Source organism: Macaca fascicularis, chromosome 20, assembly GCF_037993035.2.
Source record: "Macaca fascicularis isolate 582-1 chromosome 20, T2T-MFA8v1.1".
In the NCBI taxonomy this organism is placed as follows: domain Eukaryota; kingdom Metazoa; phylum Chordata; class Mammalia; order Primates; family Cercopithecidae; genus Macaca; species Macaca fascicularis.
In genome coordinates, this window is record NC_088394.1 from 85847711 (window position 1) to 85860436 (window position 12726).

General features: G+C 58.6%; 2 protein-coding genes across 13 annotated transcripts in view; both read left to right on the forward strand.

Annotated features, from left to right (window-relative positions):
• The window catches only part of TCF25 (TCF25 ribosome quality control complex subunit), a 39243-nt gene extending 38355 nt beyond the window's left edge, over nt 1-888 (forward strand). For all 12 annotated transcript variants that reach the window (XR_012429455.1, XR_012429454.1, XR_012429453.1 and 9 more), the window contains 2 exons: nt 55-127; nt 532-888. Coding sequence is in view for 4 of the 12 variants with exons in the window: in XM_074028135.1 (XP_073884236.1) it covers nt 55-127; nt 532-690 (232 nt within the window). In the remaining 8 variants the exon portion in view is untranslated. The remainder of the gene's footprint in view (nt 1-54; nt 128-531) is intronic.
• Nucleotides 889-7872: 6984 nt separating this feature from the next.
• MC1R (melanocortin 1 receptor) lies at nt 7873-10924 on the forward strand. The gene has a single exon (XM_005592836.5). It carries the CDS (start codon nt 9217-9219, stop codon nt 10168-10170), a length of 954 nt encoding a protein of 317 aa, XP_005592893.3. The 5' UTR covers nt 7873-9216; the 3' UTR covers nt 10171-10924.
• Nucleotides 10925-12726: the final 1802 nt, after the last annotated feature.

The following is a 12726-nucleotide window of genomic DNA, read 5'->3' on the forward strand; positions in this document are numbered from 1 at the left end:
CCCACGAGTCTCAGTTCAGTGTCATTTCCGACGTTTCTTGACTTTGTCTTTCAGGCTGAGTCCCGTCAGCCACGGAAACACGATCGCACTCTTCTTTAGGTCACTGTTACCAAACTATACTGTGGAGGTAGGTTGAGCTCGTCCCAGCCCTGCCTCCCAGTGGGCTCGGGCGTATCCAGGCCAGTGCGAACGTCTGGAGCCCTCCTTGAACCAGGACTGTGCCAGCTGGCACAGGGAGCAGGGAAGGACCAAGGCCGCATTGTGCCAGCGGGGTGCCCATTCTGCCGGGGAAATTGGGACCTGCCCAGATGGTAGCACATGCAGGGCCCATGAGTCAGCCCAGCTTGACCCCATTCTCTGGGCCTGGCTTGGCTAGACGCGACGTTTGGTTTTCAGAGCTTCGTCTCCTCACAGAGACCTGGGGAGGGTTCGGGGCCCGGTGCTAGGCTCCACAATGCCTTCCTGCTTGGGCCCTGGGCCCCTAGTCCCAGCACAGATAGCCCCCGGTTCAGACATGTCCCATTGCTGCAGGGAGAGAGGCCCGAGGAAGGAGTGGCTGGGGGTCTGAACCGCAACCAGGGCCTGAACAGGCTGATGCTGGCCGTGCGCGACATGATGGCCAACTTCCACCTCAACGACCTAGAGGCACCGCATGAGGACGACGCGGACGGGGAGGGGGAGTGGGACTGAGCGTCCGCAGAGGTGCCTGAAAGCCGTAATGATGTTGCTGATTTCTGTGCTGGTCAGAATCGGTCAGTTCCCTGAAGTAGAGACGCCGACTGTATCGCTGACCTGGTCGCTGTTTCTCCTATAAATGTAAATGGGCGAGATGCCGACTGTATCGCTGACCTGGTCGCTGTTTCTCCTATAAATGTAAATGTGTCACGCTCTGCTGTCCGCACGTTCGTCTTTCCTGGGCACTGAGCGCCGTCCTGTCCCTCGGATTCGAATCACACTCAGTCCAGTCTCCTCCCAGTGGCCTGTGGGTGAGGTGGGGCCCAGACCACGTGCTTCCTGTGCTCCCAGAATCTGGGTACAGGTGGAGAAGGAGTCCCACGCCCTGGGTGCACGTCCTCCTTGAACTTGCTCAGGAGTCGTTGACAGAGCTGCCTTCCTTGTTGGTAGAGGGTTTCGTGTTGGGACTGGAGCGGAGGCGTCTGTGTGGCCTTCAGTCTTGTTCCTCCAGCAGGTGGGGCGGCCATGTTGGGTCCTATGGCTGGAGGCCACCATCTGTTGAATCTTACAAAATAGTTTTCTTTTTTCTTTTTCTTTTTTTTTTTGAGACGGAGTCTCACTCTGTCGCCAGGCTGGAGTGCAGTGGCGCGATCTCAGCTCACTGCAACCTCTGCCTCCCGGGTTCACGCCATTCTCATGCCTCAGCCTCCCAAGTAGCTGGGACTACAGGCGCCGCCACCTCGCCCGGCTAGTTTTTTGTATTTTTTTAGTAGAGACGGGGTTTCATCCGTGTTGGCCAGGACGGTCTCAATCTCTTGACCTCATGATACACCCACCCCGGCCTCCCAAAGTGCTGGGATTACATCCGCGAGCCACTGCACCCGGCCAAAATAATTTTATTAGAGAACTTGAGGGCAGTGCCCAGAATTGAAGGTGAAGCCCCAGAAGCATGTTTTGCAAAGAAAAGTGCCCAGGGCAGCTCTGAGGGCCCATGTGGCAAAGATTAGGGGACAGTCTGGGGTGAATGGACCACTCAGACCAAGACCCCAGTCTGGGGGGAGGGCTTAGCTGGAGCCAGTCCTAGCACAGCTGACTGATAGTGCACAGAACCGGTGCATCCCATAGTCCTACGGTGCTGCAGCTGCAGGAGGGGCGGAGGCTGCAGCCAGACAGAATCAGAAGCCAGCATGGTTCTGGAAGGATCGAGAACACCGAGGTGTTACAGCTGCAGGAGGGGTCCTGTCTCCTGGCACCCTTCACCACCCCGATCTTTTACCCTTAGGGGGCAGCAGACACGAGGGGCTGCCCAAGGCTCTAGGGCGGCCAGTGGGGCAGGAAACAGGTTCCAGCCCCAGCTGTACCCACCTCCCAGAAAGCCCCATCACTGTATAATCATCTAACTTGGAGCTTGCCGAGGCCTGTGAGTTCATCCTTTTGGCAGTTCCTGGTGTCTCCTGACTCTGCTCAGCATTTCCTGGGCCGGAGCTTAGGGTGCAGGACCCTCCCCAGAACGACGAGGGCCCACTGTCCATGACAAGAGTCGGCCTGAGGGCTGAGCCATGTGTGCCCATCTCAGACGCGGGCCTGAGGGTGCAGCTCTGGCCCTGTGCTGGCCGTTTCTAGGAGTGGTGCACTGAGGTCCCAGCTGTGACAGCCCCAGGCTCTGCAGGAAGAGGTCATGGGCGCGGGGAGTTGATGCTGTGGCCTTGTTCCTCTCTGTAGTGAGTGAGTGATGTTTGTGGTCAGCAGGAGCCTGTGGGGAGCACAGACTGGTCTTCCTGGTGTCCCACCTACCCTTTTTTCCATGCCAACATAACTAGATTTGTTGTGGGATCTGCACTCAGCTCGAGGGAAGATGGTCAGGACAACCCCAGTCTGCCCTAGGTCCCCACCCTCCACAGCCAGGGTGGCCTGTAGTGAGCTGCTCCCATCGAGACGTGGGGTCTGCTAGAGTCTTCAGTCTTCTCTGAAAGTGACAGGCAAGCAAGGAGAGCTGGGCCCCCTGCCTTTTCCATTCCAGATGCCTTGAGTCCCCCCAGATGGGGATGTGACGTTTGGAGCTGCAGCAGGCCCCCTACGGTTGGGAGTCAAAGAACAGCTGGTGTTCCAGGGACGGTGCAGCAGAGGCTGAGCCCAGGCCTGCTGTCCTGAGAGACGGCTGGATCACTGACGCCTTGGCCGTGGTGCTGGGGTTTCTGTCACGACCTGCAGCTGAGCCTAGTTCCAGTGACCGTGAGATCTGAAAGACTGAAGACGTAACCTCTGCCATGCGTGTGGGGAGGAATGCTGGATCCTGCTTCCTCCCTTGGCCCTGCTCAGCCCAGCGAGAGGCTGAGGCACAAGTGACTCCCCAGCTGGGCCCTTTTCCACCGAGCCAGAACCCCCCAGAGTCTTTAACACAGGTACCACGGGCAGGCCCACGAGAAACCCTGCTTGCCACCTCCCACACCCCCACCCCCAAGGTCAAAGGAAACGGCCCCTAAACCAAGGGCTGAGACCGGCTGTGGGTCCGGCTGTCCTGGGGAAGCTGTACTGGAGCCCACCACGGTGGGACCATTGGTCCGGCAGTGACCTCCGCCTCCATGTCCGTGGCCGCAGCTGGACAGGCCACTCCCTGGGCCAGAGATGCTTCCCCCGCAGCCCTTGGGCACACATTGAGCAGATGTGTCTGCGCGCGTGTGTGTGTGCCTGTGCGTGCTTGTGTGTGTGTGTACATGCCTGCGTGTGTGTGTGCCTGTGTGTGTGTGCCTGTGTGTGTATGTGTACATGCCTGCGCGTGTGTGCGTGCCTGTGTGTGCTTGTGTGTGTATGTGTACGTGCCTATGTGCGTGCTTGTGTGTATGTGTACATGCCTGCGCGTGTGTGTGCATGCCTGTGTGTGCTTGTGTGTGTATGTGTGCGTGCCTGTGTGTGCTTGTGTGTGTATGTGTACATGCCTGTGCGTGTGTGTGCGTGCCTGTGTGTGCTTGTGTGTGTATGTGTGCGTGCCTGTGTGTGCTTGTGTGTGTATGTGTACGTGCTTGTGTGTGTGTGTGTGCGTGCCTGTGTGTGCTTGTGTGTGTATGTGTACGTGCCTGTGTGTGTTGCAGGCCCTGGATGCCAGACACTGAATAAACGCAGGAAAGCGTCTGCGTTCTCCTCGCGGGCGCTGGTCCAGAAGCGCTGCCTCAGGTCTGCCAGTTTGAAGAGGTCTCCCAAAGCTGGAGAAGGAAGACGGCTCCGTTGGTGTGAGGGCCCCAGAAGGCCCCCAATGTCCACAACACCTCACAGACCCAGACCCCGCTTACCTCTGGCCATGAGCTGGAGGAAAGTGCTCTACAGGAACAGAGGAACAGTGCCTCTGCCCGTGGGGGGACCCTGGTGAGCGGATGGGCCAGCCCCAAGCATCTTCCGGCCGTTCAACACGCAATGTTTCCAGGGGCACTAAGAGATCAAAATTGAGATGGGATTAGCTGTGGGATTTCATCTAATCACAGATCATCCCGAGGCTAATTTATCTCCCCCATGACCATAACGCATCAAAAAGTTGACTTTTTCCAGCTCAGCTGTGCCTCATCTTCCCACAGAGCCCCCAACAGGCACATCCAGTGAGAACCCACAGTGGGAGTCCTGTGGCAGGGTCACCCCACTTCCGATGCCCTCCAGCTGCCTCTTGGCAGGAAAAAGGCTGCCCAATTCTCATGACCTTTCAAGTCCCGGGTTGGGTGGTGGCGCGGAGGCTGGGGTTAACCGCCGTCTGTCTCAAAGGCCTCATTATGGAGCTGCAAACACGAATGTCCTTGTAATGTGAGGTCACAGTGCTCTGGGGCAGGGGCTGCTCACCGGCTCGTGGCCAGCAGTGAGTGGGGTCTGGGTCTGTGAGGTGCTGTGGACGTTGGGGGCCTCCTGGGGCCCTCACACCAATGGAGCCGCCTTCCTTCCCCAGGCAGGCTCGGCCTCCGCACACCCTGGGACCCATCTCTGCCCTGTGTTTAGGCTGGAAGCACAGCGTGAGGGGCAAAGGGCATGGGAGGCAAAAGGCTGGACTGAGGCCGAGGCCATGTGGCTGCGGCCAGGCACCAGGTCCTGTGGCGGTGTGGGCAGAGCGCGCTGTCCCCTCTGAGCAGCCTAGGGCTGCGTGTGCCACCAGAAACAGGCCTCCCAAAGCTGAAGATACGTCCCTGCCCGTGTCTCCCGGGTGCACTCCGCAGATGCGCCTGTGTCCGTCAGATGGTACAAGAATCTCCCAGCAACAGTTGTTGATAGGGAGTCTGAAGCCACCAGATGCCACGTGGTCTGTTCACACCGTGGACACCACAGTCTGAGGCAGAGGATTGCAGCCACCGGCATGGGTGCACCTCAGCCAGAGAGAGTAGCTGCGACCCCATTCACGTCATGGGCCAGATGGGCCGGCAGCGACTCGCGGGGGCCGTTCCGGGTGGGAACGCTTTGTCTGTTGGTCTGCTGCTACTTATGTGGCTGGTTCAGGTCAGGCATCCCTCACCCTGCATATTTATCATTGGTGCATTTTTATGTATGTTGTACCTCAATTAAAAGATTTTAGGGCCGGGCGCAGTGACTCACGCCTGTAATTCCAGCACTTTGGGAGGCCGGAGGCGGGCGGATCATGAGGTCAGGAGTTCAAGACCATCCTGGCTGACATGGTGAAACCCCGTCTCTACTAAAGATACAAAAAATTAGCCGGGGATGGTGGCGGGCCCCTGTAGTCTCAGCCACTCGGGAGGCTGAGGCAGGAGAATGGTGTGAACCCAGGAGGTGAAGCTTGCCGTGAGCTGAGATCGCGCCACTGCACTCCAGCCTGGGTGACAGAACAAGACTCTGTCTAAAAAAAAATATATATATATATATATTTTTTTTAGGCCGGGCATGGTGATCCACACCTATAATCCCAGCACTTTGGTAGGCTGAGGTGGGAGGATCACGAGGTCAGGAGATCGAGACTATCCTGGTCAACATGGTGAAACCCCGTCTCTACTAAAAAAAAAATACAAAAATTAGCCAGGTAGGCCGGGCGCGGTGGCTCACGCCTGTAATCCCAGCACTTTGGGAGGCCGAGGCGGGCGGATCACAAGGTCAGGAGATCGAGACCACGGTGAAACGCCGTCTCTACTAAAAATACAAAAAATTAGCCGGGCGCGGTGGCGGGCGCCTGTAGTCCCAGCTACTCAGGAGGCTGAGGCAGGAGAATGGCGTAAACCCAGGAGGCGGAGCTTGCAGTGAGCCGAGATCGCGCCACTGCACTCCAGCCTGGGCGACAGAGCGAGACTCCGTCTCAAAAAACAAAACAAAACAAAACAAAAAAATTAGCCGGGTATGGTGGCGGGCGCCTGTAGTCTCAGCTACTCGGGAGGCTGAGGCAGGAGAATTGCTTGAACCCGGTAGGTGGAGGCTACAGTGAGCCGAGATCATGCCACTGCACTACAGCCTGGGTGATGGCGAGACTTCATCTCAAAAAAAAAAAAAAAGGCCGGGCGCGGTGGCTCAAGCCTGTAATCCCAGCACTTTGGGAGGCCGAGACGGGCGGATCACAAGGTCAGGAGATCGAGACCATCCTGGCTAACACGGTGAAACCCCGTCTCTACTAAAAAATACAAAAAAAAAAAAAAACTAGCCGGGCGAGGTGGCGGGCGCCTGTAGTCCCAGCTACTTGGGAGGCTGAGGCAGGAGAATGGCGTAAACCCGGGAGGCGGAGCTTGCAGTGAGCTGAGATCCGGCCACTGCACTCCAGCCCAGGCGACAGAGCGAGACTCCGTCTCAAAAAAAAAAAAAAAAAAAAAAAAAAAAAAAAAAAAAAAAAAATTTAAAGCAGACGGGGTGTGGGGGCTCACCCCTGTAATCTCAGCATTTTGGGAGGCTGAGGCGGGCAGATCACCTGAGGCCAGGAGTTCAAGACCAGCCTGGTCAACATGGTGAAATCACATCTCTACTAAAAATACCAAAATTAGCCGAGTGTGGTGGCGGGCGCCTGCAGTCCCAGCTACTCGGGAGGCTGAGGCATGGGTATCGCTTGAATCCAGGAGGCAGAGGTTGTAGTGAGCCGAGAATGCACCACTACACTCCAGCCTGGGCAACAGAGTGAAACTGTGTCTCAAATAAGTAAATAAAAATTATATGTACACACACACACACACACACACACACACACACACTTTTTTTTTTTTTTTTTGAGTCTGAATCTCTCTCTGTTTCCCAGGCTGGAGTGCAGTGGTGTGATCTCGGCTCACTACAACCTCCGCCTCCTGGGTTCAAGCAATTCTGCCTCAGCCTTCGAGTAGCTGGGACTGCAGGCGCCCGCCACCACACCCGGCTAATTTTTTTATTTTTATTAGAGATGAGGTTTCACCATATTAACCAGGCTGGTCTTGAACTCCTGACCTCAGACCCGCCCGTCTCAGCCTCCCAAAGTGCTGGGATTACAGGGGTGAGCCACTGTGCCTGGCAATAATGATTTTTGGGGTTTTTTTGAGACAGTTTTGCTCTTGTTGCCCAGGCTGGAGTGCAGTGGCACAATCTCAGCTCACAACAACGTCCACCTCCTGTGTTCAAGCCTCAGCCTCCCGATTCTCCTGCCTCAGCCTCCCGATTCTCCTGCCTCAGCCTCCCGAGTAACTGGAATTACAGGCGCCCACCACCACGCCTGGCTAATTTTTGTATTTTTAGTAGAGATGGGGTTTCACAGTGTCGGCCAGGCTGGTCTCGAACTCCTGACCTCAGGTGATCCACCCGCCTTGGGCTCCCAAAGTGCTGGGATGACAGGCGTGAGCCACCACACCCATCAATAATAAAAAATTTCAAAGCAAAAATAAAGATTTATAAACTGTAAAATGCAGATGTAACAAGTGAGTAATATTTACTGAATCAGTAAATATGAATGATATTGATGTGCTCACGGAGGTGGCTTGCGAGTGGTGTGAGCATTTCATGGTCAGAGATTGGCAGTCGGGCCAGAGACCGGATGGATTTTAACTCGAACATCACAGATGCAAACACTGAACACCCTGACGCGGGCGGCGCCTGCGCCGTTGCCTCCTTCTCTGCACCTGTAAATGGGGTGAATAATTCCATCCCCCTCCCGCTTCCACCTTCAGAAGATTTTTTGTCAGCACAGAGGCTGTCAGCACAGTCTCAGCGAGGAAGTGCTGGGAACGCCCTGGAGTGAACCCAGGAAGATGCCTGCGCTGGGTGCCGTGGCCCTCCCCACCGCCCCTGCTGGGTCTCGGGCCATGCCTGCCTGCTGTGAACCCCTGCAGAGCACCACGTGCGAGCGCTGGCTGGAGGCGAGAGGTCTGCCTTTGATGTGGCTCTTGGGGCAGGGCCTGTGGTGCCTTCCACAGCGGAAATGGGGCGCCGCGCGGGGAGGGCGGGAGCGGCGTCCCGGGTGCCCCTGTGAGGATGAGCGAGATGACTGGAGGGTCCTGAGGACCTCACCAGGGTGCCCCCAGCCCGTCCGCTCCCAGGAAGCGACACCCCCAGCCCCAGGGCTGCAGCTCAGGGGGTCGCTACTCTGGCTGGGCGAGGCTGGGCCCTTGGGGGCAGGGGCCAGAGTGGCCTCAGCCTCTCTGAGATGCCTAAAAGCACCGACTCCTCTGGGGCTCACTAGCATTGGGCCGTTTCACGCTCTGCCGCGGCCGGAAGCCCCCTCACCCCCAGCGATGTGCAGTTCCTGCAGGCTCACGCAGTTTCCAGAACTTTAATTATGGGAAAGTTCTCCCTGGTCCCGCCCCCAAATCTGCCATGAACGTTGACAGCTGAGTTGCTGCCCCATGCGTGCTTTGGCTGAGAGCAGAGGGTGCCCTGTCCTCATTGAGCTGCTGACGTGGGGAGGGGTGGGGCCTAGGGGTGCCATCCATGGCCAGTGATTGAGGCAGAGGAGCCTCTGGAGGGGACAGGTCCCAGGGAAGCCCCGGACTCCTAGAGGGGAGGCCAGGTGGGGTCCCTGGTGACCAGGACAGACTGTGGTGTTTTTTAACGTAAGGGAGATATGCTACATGACAGACCCCCGGGGTGCTGCGCACCGCCTGGTGGCAGGCGGGCCGTGGTGGGCGCTCACGCCCCTGCCACGTGCCCATCATGTGCCTGCCCTCAGTGGGAGGGGCTCCGAGGATGACTTTTAAAAATGCAGAGAAAGGCTCCATTCTTCCCAGGACCTCAGCCCAACCCTGGTCCAGGGAGGCAGGAGACAGAGGCCAGGAGGGGGCCAGAGGTGTTGAAATGTCCTGGGGACCTGAGCAGCCACCAGGGAAGAGGCAGGGAGGGAGCTGAGGACCAGGCTTGTCCACACTGGTTGTGAGATGCCTTGAGCCCAGAGGGTTGATGCCAGGAGGTGTCTGGACTGGCTGGGCCATGCCTGGACTGACCTGTCCAGCCAGGGAGAGGGTGAGTGTGAGGGCAGATCTGGGGGTGCCCAGATGGACGGAGGCAGGCATGGGGGATACCCAAGGCCCCCTGGCAGCACCATGAGCTAAGCAGGACACCTGGAGGGGGAGACCTGTGGGGACCTGGGGGCCTCCAGTGACCCCTTCCTGCTTCCTGAACAGGACTATGCCTGTGCAGGGATCCCAGAGAAGACTGCTGGGCTCCCTGAACTCCACCCCCACAGCCACCCCCCACCTGGGGCTGGCTGCCAACCAGACAGGAGCCCGGTGCCGAGAGGTGTCCATCCCTGACGGGCTCTTTCTCAGCTTGGGGCTGGTGAGCTTGGTGGAGAACGTGCTGGTGGTGACCGCCATTGCCAAGAACCGGAACCTCCACTCACCCATGTACTGCTTCATCTGCTGCCTGGCCCTGTCAGACCTGCTGGTGAGCGGGAGCAACATGCTGGAGACGGCCGTCACCCTCCTGCTGGAGGCCGGTGCACTGGTGGCCCGGGCTGCCGTGGTGCAGCAGCTGGACAATGTCATTGACGTGATCACCTGCAGCTCCATGCTGTCCAGCCTCTGCTTCCTGGGCGCCATTGCCGTGGACCGCTACATCTCCATCTTCTACGCACTGCGCTACCACAGCATCGTGACGTTGCCGCGGGCACAGCGAGCCATCGCAGCCATCTGGGTGGCCAGTGTCCTCTGCAGCACGCTCTTCATTGCCTACTACGACCACGCGGCCGTCCTGCTGTGCCTCGTGGTCTTCTTCCTGGCCATGCTGGTACTCATGGCTGTGCTGTACGTCCACATGCTGGCCCGGGCCTGCCAGCACGCCCAGGGCATTGCCCGGCTCCACAAGAGGCAGCGTCTGGCCCACCAGGGCTTTGGCCTCAAAGGCGCTGCCACCCTCACCATCCTGCTGGGTATTTTCTTCCTCTGCTGGGGCCCCTTCTTCCTGCATCTCACACTCATTGTCCTCTGCCCCCAGCACCCCACCTGCAGCTGCATCTTCAAGAACTTCAACCTCTTTCTCGCCCTCATCATCTGCAATGCCATCATTGACCCCCTCATCTACGCCTTCCGCAGCCAGGAGCTCCGCAGGACGCTCAAGGAGGTGCTGCTGTGCTCCTGGTGAGCGCGGCACGGGCAGCTTTCAGCGTGCTGGGCAGAGGGAGGTGGTGATATTGTGTGGCCTGGTTTCTGTGTGACCCTGGGCAGTCCCTTACCTCCCTGGTCCCCATTTGTCAAAGAGGATGGACTGACCTCTGAAGGTGTTGAAGCATGGACCCTTCTGGGACCAGGGAGAGGGGTCCCTGCAAAACTCCAGGCAGGACTTCTCACCAGCAGTCGTGGGTAACGGAGGAGGACATGGGGAGGTTGTGAGGCCTCAGGCTCTGGGCACCAGGGGCCGACCTCAGGCTCCTGAAGAGACATTCTCCGCCCACTCCCGGGGCACTCCACCTGCTCCAATGGGCATCCACCCCACCCCATCTTTGCTGCCAACCTCAGGACCTGTGCCCTCGTCAGCTGGGATGTGGAGGCTCTGGGTGGAAGAGTGTGCCAAGAGCTACTCCCACAACAGCCCCAGGAGAAGTGACTTTGTGACCAGAAAGCTTCAGCTACAGTCATGCAATGGCTTCTGCCAAAGGAAGTGAAATCCCTGCCTCAAGCCAAGGGACCAGGTTTGCAGAAACCTCACAAGTGGTGTGGGGCTGAGCCCTCCTGAGCACTGGTTCTAAGGCTCAGACTGGGAACTGGGGCCTCAGCCTGCTTTCCTGCAGCAGGCACCCAGGCAGACAGCCCTGGCAAATGCCTGACTCAGTGACCAGTGCCTGGGAGCACGGGGCCAGGAAAGTCTGGTAATAAATGTGACTCAGCATCACCCACCTTAGCCCCTTCCAGAAAGTGCTTCAAGTTTGTGGGTGGAGGGGTAGGGGAGGGGAAGGTGGGCAGGGATGAGAGTCAAGAGAGTCCAGGAAGAAAGGAGTCCTGGAAAACGTGGCTGCCTCCCCAGGTGAGGAAGCCACAGCCCCAGAGGCCTTGAACGCCTGGGGAGTGTGGAGGTCCCAACCAGGCTTGCGCTGACCCTGCTTCTCAGGTTTCTCTCCGTGCTTACAAACCCCAGCCTAGAGGAATGAGGAGCAGGTGCAGCAGGGCCCCAGCCCCTCCACTCTGACACTGTCCCAGCTGCAGGAGAGGTGGGTGCCCAGCCCTCCATGTGACCACAGGTGAGCTCAGCCAGGCACACTCCTTTGCTGGCCCTGGCCCTGAGTCCCTCCAGCCGTGATGAGCCGTGAATGGGACCATCCCTGGTCACTCTGAGATGCCTGGAAGGGAGCTCAGTGCAGGCGGGCTGGGGGCTGGGTCTGCTGTCTGTCCAGCATTGCCATTCTGGGAGTGGGCAGGTGGGGTGGGGGTCGGGGGTGGTCTGTGTTGAGCCAGTCCTGGGAAGTGCTGGATGTGAGGCCTCTGAAGATGAGGATGAGGCAGAGGCCCAGCGGCGGATAAGTCCCCTGGGAATGAACTATGCTGCCTGGTGCTAGGGAGCAGTGGAGCCCCTGGGCCATCCCTCTGCTGAAACCTGGGCATCTCGCTGAAGAGACCAACTCCATTTCCTCTGCAGACGCTGAGCACTCAGTCACCCCCTTTCCGGAACAGGCTCAGTGGAGGTTGCAGGGCTGCCATCAGCCAACTCCTAGGCAGGCCCAGTCAGCAGCCCCCTGGCCAGCCCCACCCCTGCGTCAGCTCCAGCCCTGACTGCCGGCCTCAGAACTGGGAGCTGCTTCCTGGCAGGGCCCGCCTGTGCTGGGAGACCGGACGGTGAGTCAGCCTTCAGCCTGGCACCAGAGCTCTCTGAGGATGGAGCAGGGGTTGGCTGGCCTGAGGCTGCAAAACTTCCCTCATGGAGACAGGCAGGCACCCAGACGCTCACCCGGGACTCCCTTGAACAGGGACAGGGAGGAACTCCAGGCAGCTAGACCCCAGCCACAGCCACTTGAGCACACTGTGGGGCAGGGAGGGGTATCTCTTGAGAACAAAAGATCCATTTCTCGACTTTCCGAACTGGAGAGCTTCTTGAGAGAAAAGAGAGAGACAGGGACAAGGCCATGCCACCCACACAGTCCTGTGCACACAGACCGGACACAGGCGTCCACAGGAGGGTTTGCAGCTGCTCATTGTGTGAAGTGAATGCTGATTTGGGGACGGGGGGTCGTCTGTGCATTGTGCACTGTCAGACCCTTCCTGAAGGATTTTTGTTACTGAAATATCAGAAGGTCCTTGTTATAAGGTGGTGTCACTGTAATATCTGGCCCAGGAGGAGGTCAGTGCTGTGCGGGCGAGCCCTTCCCTCCCTCCCTTCTTCTCTGACCAGTAGACGCATCTCCAGTTGTTCCCCTGAGGCCCCCCTGCAGCATTCTCCGACATCAGAGAGTGAGTCAGATAGAAGCCGCTGCCCACCCTCCCCCACCCTGGCCGGGTTCTTGCCTGGCTTGTGCGTCCTTGTGACAATTCCTGACACGGATGCGCACCGGGCAGTGGCACGTCCAGGTGCTGTGCGCGGCCGGGCCCACAAAGCTCCTTTGGCCTTTCACGGAGCCCCCTGCGGGAGGGGGCCAGGTGGCCCCCCCACTGCGGAAGCCGGCGACCCACGGAGCTCGCTCTCGGCCGCCGTCACCCCTCTGTGTCCGCG

What these genes read in the sequence shown, in the direction of transcription:
- MC1R (XM_005592836.5), top strand. Translation starts at nt 9,217, where the DNA reads ATGCCTGTGCAGGGATCCCAGAGAAGACTGCTGGGCTCCCTGAACTCC.